At 38.8% G+C, this 14759-nt stretch overlaps 1 protein-coding gene across 1 annotated transcript in view; it reads left to right on the plus strand.

Annotated features, from left to right (window-relative positions):
- The window catches only part of Asxl2 (ASXL transcriptional regulator 2), a 146641-nt gene that overhangs the window by 119455 nt on the left and 12427 nt on the right, over positions 1–14759 (plus strand). The window contains exons 8-11 of the mRNA XM_021253585.2: positions 1748–1911; positions 6626–6722; positions 8996–9101; positions 11399–12110. Of these exons, the coding sequence (XP_021109244.1) occupies positions 1748–1911; positions 6626–6722; positions 8996–9101; positions 11399–12110 (1079 nt within the window). The remainder of the gene's footprint in view (positions 1–1747; positions 1912–6625; positions 6723–8995; positions 9102–11398; positions 12111–14759) is intronic.

The following is a 14759-nucleotide window of genomic DNA, read 5'->3' on the forward strand; positions in this document are numbered from 1 at the left end:
AATGCATCACTGTATTTTTTATCACACCCAGTGAAGACTTTCAGAATTGCTTCAGTTAAGTGGGAAGAATTGTGAGATAAGTGCGTTGAGAATGAGGGGGAATATTTTGAAGAGGATTACTGGCAATGTGTCTTTTACTGTAACAATTGAGGGGGGTTGCTGGGGATTGAACTCAGGACCTTGCGCTTGCCAGGCAGGCCGCTGAGCTAAATCCTTGGCACATGAGATGATATTGAACAGACTCTGAAACTACACTCTCTGGGTTCAGAGTCTCACATTGTAACTTAATACTGTAATTTGAGCCTTGAATTCATGATTCTCCCACCTCCTGAGTGCCCTTTTTTCCATTTTAATTTTCTTATTCTTGGTTTCCAGTCAGGTGTATGTTCTCTTTCGGTCATCCGTGTTTTTGCTAAACCTCTGAAAATACTTTATTCTCATTCTCTCTTTCATTCTGGAGAAATTGTTTGTTTATGGTGCATTATAACTCCCTGTTTAGTATTGTCTCATCTGCTCTTTTATCCATCCATAGTAGCTGATTTCAACAGTTGGTACCCTACATCTGTAAAAGTCTCATTTGAAAAAAAAGTCTGTTAATTCCTGATTGGGCCTGGGGCATAGAGTGTTTGCCTAGCGTGCACAATGCCTTGACTCCCATCCCACCTCTGAAAGAAATATACTCCTGATTGTATTGTTCTTGACTTTGTAATAACATGCTCTGTTTCTTTAACCATTTTACGTCACTATTCTGTCTTGTGTATTTCTAATAGCATCAGTGCTTCTGGGTCTAAATTTGTTATTTCTGGTTTCCAGTGACTTTTGTGGCATAACTTCTGGTTTCTTGGGTGATATTTGTGAGATGTACTGGATTTTAATTTGTGGGAATCTTGTGAGCCTAATTTGAGGTAAATCCCTTATTCTCCTGTAGAGTGCCTTGTGCTTAGCATTTGGGAGCCAGAGGTGCCCACATCAAGGATGGGGTGTTGTGTGTGATGTAGCATGTCTTAAGTCCAAGAGACCTGTTCATTTTAAACATGTCAGATATTACCGAATTTTCTTTTGTAAGATTATACCACACATTTCAGCTCCATCAGCAGTATTTGGAAGGTCTTTTTACTGTATGTGTATTTCCATCACTAGATTACAAGATAGACCATTTTGATAGTTTAATGTCTTAGCATCTGCTTGTGGTTAGTGGACCATGAATTAATTGCCTGTTAATTCCCTTTGCCTTTTTTCCCTCTTCTTGGCATTTGTTTTCCTTACTGATTTGTAAAGACACTTTTTATATTAAGAATAATAGCCTATGGTCATGACTTGTGTTTTCTCTAAATTAGTCATTATGCTTTTTCATTTACATTTTATTCCTTGTGTCCTCTAAGCTGTCAGTTATATATTCGTTTCTTATAAACCTCAGTTTTTTTAGGGAGGGGGATCATTCTTTAGTATGCCAAAAAAAACTTACACCTTTTTTTTTGCTGAGGGGTACCAGGGATTGAACTCAGAACCTAGCTCTTGCAAGGCAGGCGGCAGAACCACTGAGCTAAATCCCCGGCCCTTTTTTGTTCTTTTTTTTTAACAGAAAAAATAAGTTGTATTTTTTTTATCTTCTATAAATTTATAAAACCTGCTTTGGTGGCCTTAGAAGAAATTTCTAATCTCTGGATTTTTTGCACTGCACAGCTATAGTTTAGGTAGAAACCTGACTGTGAGGGAGGTATAAATTATTCTTTTCCTTATTTTTTAGGACAAATGAAAAGGACTAAATGTGCTGACATTGATGTTGAGACCCCAGACTCCATTCTGGTTAATACAAATCTGCGAGCACTGATAAATAAACACACCTTTTCAGTCCTCCCTGGAGATTGCCAGCAGCGACTGCTTTTACTGCTTCCAGAGGTGGATCGACAGGTTTGTCATTTTAAGCATAAGCAACTTTTAACCCTTATGGGGCTTCTTTGATTCATCATATTTAGAACTCCTTAACATTTTAAAAAATATCTTTTTATGTATATCTTTAAAGAAGCAATATTAATGGTACTAGTAAGAAATAAATATGTAAGTATCCTAATTGTTGGGCTTTGTAAGACTTATTTAATTGGGGGGAAAAATTCGTAATAGAATGTTAAGATTGCATACTCAGTTTGACTAGCTTTCCTGGTATTATATAAACATCCACAGACTCCAGTTCAGGAGGAAGGGTTGTCTTGATCCAGTATCGGCAGGGTATGGGCCAGTGGCACAGTGGAGTAGGAAATTACAAGAATGAGCCAAGCAAGGCGTGTTGCCACACACCTGTAATTCTAGCTGCTCTGGAGGCCGAAGCAGGAGGATCATGAGTTTGCGATTCACCTAAGCAACACAGTGAGACTGTTTCAAAAAGAAAAATTGGGGCTGGGGTGTAGCTCAGTGGTTCAGTACTTTCCTAACATCCACAGGGGCCCTGGTTTTGATCCTGAGCCCTGCAAAAAAATAATATTCCCCAAACATGGATTCAGATAGATTGATATATCTGGAAGGACAAAGAACATGGAATAACAGTGGTTGAGTTAGACATGTTTGTCATTTTTATTATGTTGTGAAAATCTTCTAAAAGAAACATTGCTGTCACAGAAAAGAACTTAAAACCCAATACAGTTGTACCTCAGTTCACAAATGCAGTTCTTTCCACAGTTCCAGTTGCAAACCGAATTGTACAGAAACCAAATGAAATTCAGTGGTTAGATTCTTTGTTTTGTTTTGTTTTATTTGATATGATGTTTTTTGAGGCAGAATTTTGCTGTGTAACCCAGGTTGGCCTCATATCCATCCTCCTGCCTTAGCCTCCCAAGTGCTGGGATTACGAGTGTGTACCACCACACCCATCCAATGGTTAGATTCCTTATGTGGAAATTTGATTTGGTTCTCAAACAGTTCAGTGTGCAACCAGAATTATGGAAAGAATTAAGTTTGTGAACCGAGGTACCGCTTTGTATGTTAGACTTTGAAAACAGAAGTAGCAAGAAGACATACCCAAAATTTAGAAGACTGAGCAGGACCAGAAAGCTATAGCTTGATCTAGAATTAGGGAGCACAACACATTTTTGTCATAAAGGCACGTGTGTCAAACCCATGTTTATTCTTTGGAATATATCTATTGATGAACTAATAATTTTATTTATTTATTTTATTTTTTGGTACCGGGGATTGAACTCAGGTCCTTGTGCCTGCACAGCAGGTGGCAAAATCACTGAGCTAAATCCCCAGCCCTAATAATTTTATTTTTTATGAGTTTTAGTATATTAAACAATGAGTGCTTAACAGGAAAAAATACCACAAAAATGAAATATTGCCTTTTTTAATGAGTGTTTATTTTAAAAAGCATCAAAATTTTCAACGTTGACTGTTTTGGGTGTACAGTTTAAAAAAGACAACAGAAATACACTTGATCTTAGCCAAAAGGCCGAGAAGCGACTGGGACAACAGAAATAAATTCCTGTATGAACTACAATGAAAATACTGATAGCACACTACAAAAAAAAAAAATCTTTACTTCAATTACCACACGTAAGGTAGTCTTTACACATGACAACAGCATCTCCCATACACGTATACACTTATTCTGACAGCACATGTGTTTTGTTTTCCTGGTCTTTCTCTAGGACATACTTGACATTTTGCTGGGTCCTGCTGTTCTGTGGGGAGATTCTTATTATATAATGTGTAGTTACTAGGAACATAAAATATCAGTAAAATAAAGTATTAAATTATTAGTGTATATTATGCATTTAGAGTAAACATCAACGTTTTCACATCAGCTGTGTACCTGCTTAGAAAACCTAAAAGATAAGATCAGAAGTAAAAACCCATGTGCACTACAATGAAAATAACAGTGGAACTCTACAACAAAAATAATCTTTGCTTCTTTTTTCACACCCAAGGCAGTCTTCACACATGATGATTGCATGACAATTGTATGTTCTAGACACAAGTGTCACACTGATAGCATGTGTTTTATTTTCCTGTTATTTCTTGTAGGGCACAGTTGACATCTTTTTGGTTTTCCTGTTGTCGTAGTAGGTCTTTGGGATGCTGTGCCTCCCTGTTCATAGTCAGCTCACCAGTGTGTTTCACGATTTTTTTGTGTAGTTTTTTGGGCGGAAACATTTTGTTTTTCCTCTGCTGTAAATGATCTCTCATGAGTTCCAGTCCCATTCCTCTAAGAATATTTCTCCGTAGTATTCTACACTTATTTTCTTTGTAAACTGTCAAACTTTTTATGCCACATGTTTAGGATCAACTGAAACAGAACTATTGGCCAACGCTTTGTGTTTTGACATCATACCTGCTGCATAATTCATCAACAACATTACTCTGCCTTTGGTTTTGTTGTAGAAAGTTTCTATCTCAGGCTTCCGTTTTGTCAAGGTTGCCCTATCAATATTTCTATCATAGTATAATGTTGACATCAGCAGTACAGGTTGTTTTTCTTTGCCATATATGAGGCCAATGGAAATCTTTCTCAAATCGAAATATTGTACTGTTAATATTCTCTGTTTTGAAATTGCAACATTTCATTTGGAATCTTGTGCTCTGTTAGCAAATGTAATATTGATTGGAAACTGGTAAACCAATTGTCAGGATGACACATTCTGATTAGTTTGGGAGATGGGAACAACAAGTCTGTTAACAACATAATTTGATTTGTTACTATATGAATAAGGACCTCATGGCTGAGTTCCAGGATAAATTTCTCAAATTCTTTTTCTTTTTTGAACCCGGGATCCAACTCAGGACCTTGCGCTTGGAGGCAGGCAGGTGGCGGCACCACTGAGCTAAACCCCAGCCAGGATAAATTTTTAAATTGACAGCATAATAAGTCTTCACATCTATAATGGCATAAATTTTTATGCCACATTTTGACCTATCACTTTTCCATAAGTCTTACATTCCTGAATTGCCATCAGAAATCCCTGCCAAGTACAGCAGACATGAATGCTTTCAGTTCAGCTAATAAGGTATCATAATGAAAATATTTTTTAATATATCTATTAATCCATACAGAACATTCCACTGGTATTTCAGTAAACATTTTACTGGTATTTGTGTATTTCACAACATCTTACAGCATTTCATCTGTTACAATTTCCAACATTGAATGGCAGTGCTGGCATTCCGTGCAGGGGTTTCACCCTGCCAAGATCCTCACTATATTTTTGGACTCAGTTCTAGCATTGGATCATTCCATTTGGTTGTATGACCATTTTGCAACATTGCAGTTAGTCAAATATGCACTCACATTGCTGTTTTCTTTGTCATCTAAATCAAGGAGGTCTGCATTACCTGTGTCTGTGTCAGTCAGTCCTCCATTTCACTGTCACAAGAACTTTGACTCACATGGCCAATGTCAAAGTCATCATCATCATCCACCCATAACATTGTTCGGTTATGAAAACATGTACATAATGGATCACTCATCATCCATGCATGAGTAATCTGATGATTCACTTTTGTCTTCCTCCAAAACTTGCAAATCTGAGTTTTCGTGTACCATTGTACCAGGAAAATCAAAAAAGAATTTTTAGTACCGGGGATCAAACTCGGGATCTTCTGCTTGGGAGGCAGGCAGCAGCATCATTGAGCTAAACTCCTGGCCCAAGAAGACTTTATTAAAAACAGATCCTAGAGGAGTCTGGGTGTATTATACCCTCTGTGATGCTCAGGTAAACATACACAAAACGTGTTAGCTGGAGCATCGTGTGAGTGAAAACCCCAGTTTGAGATTTTTGCACATGTGCACACATCTTGCCATTTGTCCTACCAAGTGGGTAAGCACAAAGAGTTCTTCCTGTATCTCTCAGGGAAAGGTACTGAGATGCACAGCCTGCTATTACACTAAAGTAAAAATTTACAGTAGAAAAAGTAAGGAATGTGTTTGGGAAACCCAGTGTTAAGTTCGTAGGGCTACTAGCTAAATTTATAGTCAGTTGTCATGGTTTATTATTCTTTGTTAATATCTTACTGTAAATTGGAGAACATAACTAATCCTTTACTATAAGGGAAACTGCTTTCATCTTGTTTTCATGATTTTGACGGGGCGGGGTGGGGGTTAACCAGGGATTGAACTCGGTACCTTGCATTTTCGAGGCAAGCACCGGAACCACTGAGCTAAATCCCTGGCCCCGTTTTCATGATTTTTAAAGGAGGAGGAACTATTAATTACTTGGAATATTACAGATGTTAGGAAATAATGATTCTGAAATCATTGTTTTACTAGACTGCATTGAGACAACAATGATACCAGTTTCTCTTTGCCAGCAGTACCCAAGGCCTTCACACTGAGCTACATTCCTATCTTGTTTTTGTTTTTTTTTTTTTGTCTTGGGACCTTGCACTTGTGAGGTAGGCAGCACCACTGAGTTAAATCACTCGCCCTAGCTCTTTTTTTATTTTTTGAGACAGGGTCTCCAAAAGTTCCTGAGGCTTCATTCATTCAAACCACCAATTCTGCCTCAGCCTCCAGAGTGTAGAGATCACAGGTTCATGCTGCTGTGGCTAGCTGATACCAACTTCTTAGTGCCACGAATCAGAAAGGTTTGAGTGCCACAGATCTTTGACATTTTTCCTGGTTTACTCTTTGACCCAGATTGGTCCAGATGGTTTGATGAAGTTGAATGGCTCAGCCCTCAACAATGAGTTCTTCACTTCAGCAGCCCAAGGTTGGAAGGAAAGACTGTCAGAAGGTGAGTGTTCTGCCTCATGTGATCTCCCAGGAGCTGTGCGAACTTGAAACCCCAATAAGGGCTCTTCACCTTATCAGATATTTGAGCAATTTTTGCAGGTAAAGTTGCCAAAAGGTAGGACTAGCTGTCCTGTGTGAAACACGTAGGACATTTTCTGGAGCCTGTATAACCAGGTAGGCTCCTGATAGAGTACAGCAGTGTTTCTTTAATGTAGTCACCTGAGAAACTAAAAATAGATTTTTAGGCCCTATTTTTAAATATCCTGCTTGAGTAACTTTTATCTCTAGGAATTGAAAAGCTAATAACCTCCCAAATAAGCAAATTGAAGAAGTATTTTATGGTGTGGTGCATCAAGTTGGGCGAGCAGTGTGACAGCCTCTTTATTACTAACAGCCCCAGGGGCACCAACAGTAAAAGAGATCAGTGAGAACTTTGCTTATAAAAGTACCACTGAGATATATTTCATATACTATAAGAGTTCACTTAAGTGTACCATTAAACATCAGTCAGAAGATTTTAATAAAGAGGGACTGTGATTGAGAATGACTCTCACTGTGGTCACTGGTGCCATGTGTGCTGTGCTTTTAGCCTAGTTCCTTAGGCTTACTGAGAACAAATAACAGAATATAAAAGTTACTGTTTGTGTGAGCCCTGCAGCATATCTGCCAGCATTAGCAGCTCTCAACCCGAGCTACTCAGAAATACTTGGCAAGGGTTTAAAAACATAGGTGTTAGGCACCACTGTCAGTGAGTTCAATTGCTCTAGAGTAGTACCTGAGCATTAGTGTTGAGGTTTTGTTACAAGTGTGAGGAGCATAAAATAGACATCTAAGATCATTAGAAATGCTATCCATTGCCCACTTTTTACTGCATCCTGACAACTAGAGTTAAAGTGATCAGTGGGTAGAGATATATATATATATATATGCGTATGTTCATCATTATTATTAACTTCCTGGCCTCTTTTTTGGGAGGTGGGGCTGAAGGTGGAACCCAGGGCCTCTTCTGCTGACCTGCATCCCCACCCCATCTTACCAACTTTTAGAGCAAATTCTGTGTTGGATGGATCTCTTGCTCTGTTTTCTTTAGTCGCTTCTTCCTTTCAGATTTCCTTAGGCAGACACCCATTTTTCTGGAAAGAGTTGAAATTATATAAATACTTTTAAAACATACCAGTTACTGGTACTTTAAGACCAAACTCCCCCCAGCCCTTGCATGAGTAGGTGCTGTCAACAATGATTCCTTGGTTATTATCATTGCTGCTTTTTTTTTTTTACATGTAAGCAAGTTGATTACTATAGTCACGTGATCATATTTTATGAGCAACAAAAGCTTTGAACACTATAAATGTCTACAGAGTTTAGTACATTTTATTCCTCATTCTATGATCCACAGTAGAATCAACACCAGAAATTCTAGGTTGGATTCTGACAGCCAACTTGGTCTTTTCATATTCCTTTGCCCATGACTGTGATGTCCACAGTCCCCTTAATACTTTTCCTTTCCTTCTTTTTACCCCTAGGAAGTCTTAAACTTCAAATTCTGCCATTTCTTCCTCTTATCCCTTAACCTCTCAGGTATTAGAGTATAAAGGGGGCAGCCCACTTAAGTCACAGGTTAGGAGATTGCCCACAAAGCATCTTCCCTGTTCTCTATCGATGCAGGAAGAAAGACTGAGGCGGTTGGCAGTGCACGCAAATAAATGGCGTCATCAGAGCAGCTGGGGTTTGGCCCACTGAGTGTCTTGTTGCTAGACACTAGAAGAGTACAATTTCTACAAAAATTAGAAAACTAACAGCTCGAGAATAACTTCCTTTTTATTGGCATCTCAAATACCTTTAAGTAGGCCATGGCTTTTCATTTTGCAGTTAGAGGTAAAAGGCCTAAAATACAATTTTCCTTGAAGAAACCTAACTTTTCCCATTGGCATTATTTACCTAAAACATGTTCCCCGCGCCAGTGGAAAATAAATTAGAAATCAAAGTTAGAGATAAAGATATAAGTATGGTATATGATGTTTGGAGCAGGAGGAAGGTGCTGCACGGGAAGCCCAGAGAAAAGACACGATAAGCCTCAGCTGAAAACTACACTGAGTAGTGTGCTGACTGACTTTTATTTCACAGTGTCATGTAGGTCTTCCTTTATAATGACATACTTTGGGAAGTTTCTGTTATTTTTACATGGTAATATTCTGATTCCTGCATGAGTCTCTCATGATTTATGTATAGTTACAAATAACATGTATTCAGTATCATTCTTGCGGTTCATTACAGGTGAGTTTACACCTGAGATGCAGGTGAGAATTCGACAAGAGATTGAGAAGGAGAAAAAAGTGGAGCCATGGAAAGAACAATTCTTTGAAAGCTACTATGGTCAGAGGTAATAGTAAGACAGGTTTTACAAACCACATATTAAAATTTTGACACATATGTTATATGGTGCTTCATCTCTTTACCATAACAGAAATTCTAGTGCCCATTTGTCTTTAATTTTTATTTCACCAGTTCTTTACCGAGAATTTTCCTTTTTAAGAATCATATGTGCACAGAATAGCATTACTCATAATCCTTGACCCTTAATATCACTAGCATCATAGCTAGATGGATTCTTTTAAAGAAAATTCTTGATTTAAAAGCCCCTTCCTTGAAATAGATTGGCTTTTCTTCCAATACCTTTGTAAGATGTAAGAATACTAAGGTTCTGTGCATTTTTATAGTATTTATCCTCAAATGTAACTTATTCAGAACCACTCAGGAATCCTAGGAATGCCATTATGTGGGCCATTACTCCCAGATGTAAACATCTGTCCTCTGAAAAGGTACTCTTGGAGGTGTGCATTGCTGAATCAAGACACAAAGCCTCTTTTCAAAAGGATATAATCAGTTTTTTCCCTAACCAAAAGTCCACATGAAATCTTAATGGCAACATTTAAATAAATGATAAATAAGGGAGCTGTTTGGTCTAAAATAGGAAGTAACACCCAAATTCCCCACTGTTAGTCTCTCTCTCTTCTTTTTGCATACTACTGGCAGCCCTTAAGGATATTCCATAAGCGGGCCAGGGATTTAGCTCAGTAGTTTTGCCGCCTGCTGCACAAGCTCAAGGACCTGAGTTCGATCCCTGGTACCAAAAAAAAAAAAAAAAGAGAGGGCTGGGGATTTAGCTCGGTGATTCTGCCACCTTCCTCACAAATGCAAGGTCCTGAGTTCGATCTCCGGTACCAAAAAAAAAAGATATTCCATAACCACAGCTTGAACTGAAGACGTCTGTTTCTTATTTCTAAGTGGTGTTTATTGATCGTTTTCACACTCATTTAGGATAGATTTCTGTTGATACTAAGAGTTTCATGTGCGTGGGGCAGGGTGCACACCTGTAATCCCAGTAACTCAGGAAGCTGAAGCAGGAGAATCACTGCAAATTTGAGGTCAGCCTGGGCTACATAGTGAGTTCAAGGCCAGCCTGGAATACATCACAAGACCCTGTCTCCAAACACCAAAAAATAAAAAAGTTTCAAGGGCTGATTTGTCTTCATTATTGGTATAAGCACTGAGCTACAGAAGTAATTGGACCATTATTACAGCTAGCAGTAATTCTGTAGTAATTGTTTATTTTTTCTATATTGGCTAGGTAGGTAGATCATCAGAGCAGTTTTTGTTTTCAACTGGTTTACTTTTGCCAGCTTTTATAGAACTATTTTTTTCTACTGGCCAGTTTTGTCTTTAGCTGTTCCATCTCAGAGGTACAGTACTGATTCTTTGAGGTCACCAGAGAGGGTTTCAATGATTTTTGTCTGTTATATAATAGTTTAAAACATTGAGAATCACTAAAGACCCTTAAAGATTAGTTAACTTTTAATGAGGCCACACTATAAAAATGCCAACTGACCTAAACCCCCAGGAGAGCTCAGCAGCATGTGATGTCAGAATTTTTGAGCTGGACAGAAGTCGGCTTCAAACAAGCCCCCACCCACCCATAACTAAGTTAAAATTCTCAGCCTCTTCCAGATATTGACAGCCAGTCTCCTACAGTCTTAGATTTGTTGGACCATCCTTTCCACAACTACTGCAAAGCAGAACTGATCACAGTTCAAACCCAGATCCCAGGCTGGATGGATCTTGACCTTTCTTCAGGTCTTCATAGGTAGTCTGTAATGGATACCTCTAGACAATGTGACCCCTTCATACGCAGAAGTAACACCAGTAACCACAGTTACTGAGCTGTCATTATGTGGTGTGTAGGAATATTATATGGAATAACTTAACTGTTGTATCAACACCCTAAAGTTATTAACCCCAATGTACAGTTGAAGAAACTGAGGTGCAGAAGGCTTGTCACTTAACATCACGTGGGGAGCTAGTATCAGCCAGGATTGGAGTCTAATCACTCTGGTTGTGGAACATTCTCTATTAGTAATAACAGTGAAATTTTTTTTGTTTGTTTGTTTGTTTTTGGGTATTTTTGGTACCAGGGATCGAACTTGGGTCCTTGTGCTTTCGAGGCAGGTGGTGGAACCACTGAGCTAAATCACCGGCCCCCATTAACAGTGAAATTTAAAAATAAAAAAACTTATTATCTGTTAAAAGTGTTTCTAGAAATGTTCACATTCCATTTTCTCAGAATCCTTTCAATCCTATAGGGCATTTCTCAACTAGAATATTTTCTTCTTCCACTTTTAGTTCTGGATTGAGCCTTGAAGATTCAAAGAAATTGACATCTTCCCCCGGTGATCCCAAAGCAAAGAAAACCCCGGCTGAGCAGCCAAAACCCATGCCTCCTTCAGAGGTCTCACCTGTCAGCGAAGTCCCTGTAGTTCCCCAGTCAGAGTGTAAAGAAGAAGCAGTGCAAACACCATCGCCGGTCAGGAGAGAAAAGCTTGAAAGCCAAGAAAAGGCACAGCCAAACTTCCAGTCCACAGAGCCCCTCCCTGCCTCGGCTGGCAGTACGGATGAGCTAACCATTCTCAGCAAGTGCCCGAAGGCTGAGGGCCTCGTGGAGCAGAGCCCGGTTGCCTGTGCTGAGCAGGAGTCTGAAAAAGAGAATCATCTCGCCACAGCCTCTAATTATAACAGAAGTGAAAGCCAGCAAGTTGTAGTTACATCCCCAAGCAAACCCAAGAGTCCTGGGGTGGAAAAAGCAATAATGAAACCCATAGTAGAAGCAGGTCCACAGGAAGCCAGTGTGAAAGAACCTCCGGCAACTCTTGCTGAGCAGAGCCCAGAGAGCCTCAAGAGAAAATCTGCCCTTGCTCAAGAAGACGCCCCTGCAAGCTGGGAGAAGAGGCCACGTGTCACTGAGGATCGCCAGCACCAGCAGCCATTTCAGGTCTCGCCACAGCCCTTTCTTAATAGAGGGGACCGGGTGCAAGTGCGAAAAGTACCACCTCTCAAGGTAAGAGAGTGCGGCTGAGCACTTGAAGAGGAGAGATGGCCTGAGCACTCACATTTTGGCCACATCTCTCCAATTTCAAGGGATTGTGGTATTGATGTTGGTGTGCAGCTAGCAGTGATCTTACACAAATGAAATTACTGGTGAGCAGGCATTTAGAACTGCGTTCCTACAGAACTTTATTGCAGTTTGACTAAGGAACCCGGGTGTCTAATGTCAGCCACTCTCACTCCCCTGTGCTAGCTACTCTTGAATCATAAGACCGGGAAATTATTCTCTTACAAGTCAAAATAAGAAATATCAGTAAGTACATGGAGGCCATTGATGTGATCAAAAGATCTTATCTTTTTCCAAGAACTGTTTCAGTGTGCCTTGGTGCTTACCCAGTTTGATGTTGTGTGGTTGCAGAACTACCTTTAGCTCCTTCACATAAAACTTAAGTATTTGTGGCAGTTCTCTCTCCCACTGATTACTTGAAGAATATTAATGAAATGGAGTAGCCTTGCTGAGCTCTCCTGCTTAGCATATGGCATTAACTTGCACTTAGACATACCATGCTGCATTTCAAAGGGCCTGAGGTAGTGTCTCTGACTGTCTTAATATGTAAAGACTACGTCTAACCAGTGGGGAGCCCTTGAAACCCAAATACAGTTTTACTCCTGATCGTGACTTTTTATTTTTATTTTTATTTTATTTTATTTTTATTTTTTTGGTACCGGGGATCGAACTCTGGACCTTGCACTTGCGCAGCAGGCAGCGAAACCACTGAGCAAAATCCCCGGCCCTCGTGACTTTTTATTAACACTTGGGGTTATGCTTATTATTAATTTGTAGTTTAATCATTTAACAAGTAGTATTTATTAATAACAATACTATTTTGCCTACCAAGAACCCAGGCATTGGGCATTACTCATTCACTTTAGGATATAAATAGAAATAACCCATAAAATACTTTTCTTTCCCTTTTATTCACCAGAGTTAATCCTATCAGGAAATATCCCTTGGAAACTTTAACTTATTGACACTTGATGCATTCCATGCCCTACCTCACTAATACCTTACATAGTGCTTTTTATTACTAGTAGTCTGATGGTCCTCATTTTTTTTCATTTGATTAAAATTTTATTAAAAATTTGTTACCTCTCCAGCTTTGCTTTACAAAAAAGGCAAAAGTTATTTTTCAGTACTAGTAATTGAACCCAGGGACTAGGTCCTCTGCACCCTCCACCCCTTTTTCAGTTTGAGGTTTGTGCTTTCAGCACTAAGGAATCCCTCCCACCTACCTTCCTTCCTCCCTTCCTCCCTTCCTTCCTTCCTTTCTTAAGCTTTTTGTTGTTTTACTGTGAACATCACATTGGTAGGCTTTCCCAGATGGTCTGATTTTTATCTTTGCTTTTCTTCTCACAAAAATATTAGAAATTTTTCTTTAATGAATGTCAATCAAAGCTGAGTTACATGGGCCCGGGGATTTAGCTCAGGTCCCAAGTTTGATCCCCAGTACCAAAAAAAAAAAAAGCTGAGTTACAGCTGAAGATTTACTTTAAGCAACACTAGGTTGCTTTCTATTTTGTCTTCTGTAAAGAAGCGGGGTTACACTTTATTCTGTACTTTTTCTGCTAACTCACAGAAATTCTATATTAAAAATTAAAATTATTCTCACCAAGTTAATACAATTTTATATTTTATTATGTTTTTATTAAATTTATAAATTTTTCCATGTTTTACTTTTACCTCCCTCCTCATCCTCATAAAAAAGATTGCTCCTAAAGTTGCTTTACTCTTTTTTTTTTTGGTACCAGGGATCAAACTAAGGACCTTGCACTTTTGAGGCAGGCACCAGAACCACTGAGCTAAATCCCCGGCCCAAAGTTGCTTTACTCTTATTTACTTTCTTTTTTTTTTTTTTTGGTACCAGGGATCAAACTCGGGTCCTTCTGCTTGCGAGGCAGGCGGCGGAACCACTGAGCTAGATCCCCGGCCCCGCTTTACTCTTATTTAGACTCTATCTCAAATCCTATCTGTATAGCAAAGCTTAATGTAATTTATAACAGAGCAAAACCTTTTAACCAAAATTAAATAGATAACAAAATTTGAATTTTAGTACAAATGTTATAACTTGTTATACTATATATGTATAAAGTTTGTAATATATACAAATTATGCACACATGAGGTAGTCTGTACAAATAAATGAAACCTATTAAGTATGAAAAATTTTAGCCTCTTTTAATGCTTGTCTTTTTTGATATCAACATGTTATTAATCATTTTCAGCCATTATGATAGATACCATTTATTATACTAGATATGGTCCCACACTCAAGACTGTTCTTAGGTACCACTGCCTATCCTTATATAAAATTACCCTAGGTAACTTTGTTGTGTTTGGTTTTCGAGTTTGATCTATTTTCCCCTGTAGTCTCTTCTCAGTGACATTAACAGAGGGCAGCAATTGCTTAACTGTGTTCAGCTTCTGAAATGCAGTGTGCGGAGTAAATATGCTACTGGTATAGAGCCAGCTCAGGCTCAAGAGATCAAGTGTGTCTCATGACGTAAAACACTTGCGCTTTGTGACAACTGTTACAATCCCACAGCTTGAACTTGTGAGTTACAGAGAATCAATTTTCAGGACTGCCAACGTTTTTTGTTTGTTT

The sequence above is a fragment of the Heterocephalus glaber genome, unplaced genomic scaffold (genome assembly GCF_053883595.1).
Source record: "Heterocephalus glaber isolate CG9 unplaced genomic scaffold, H.glaber_assembly_v1.0 deba00001457, whole genome shotgun sequence".
Lineage (NCBI taxonomy): Eukaryota > Metazoa > Chordata > Mammalia > Rodentia > Bathyergidae > Heterocephalus > Heterocephalus glaber.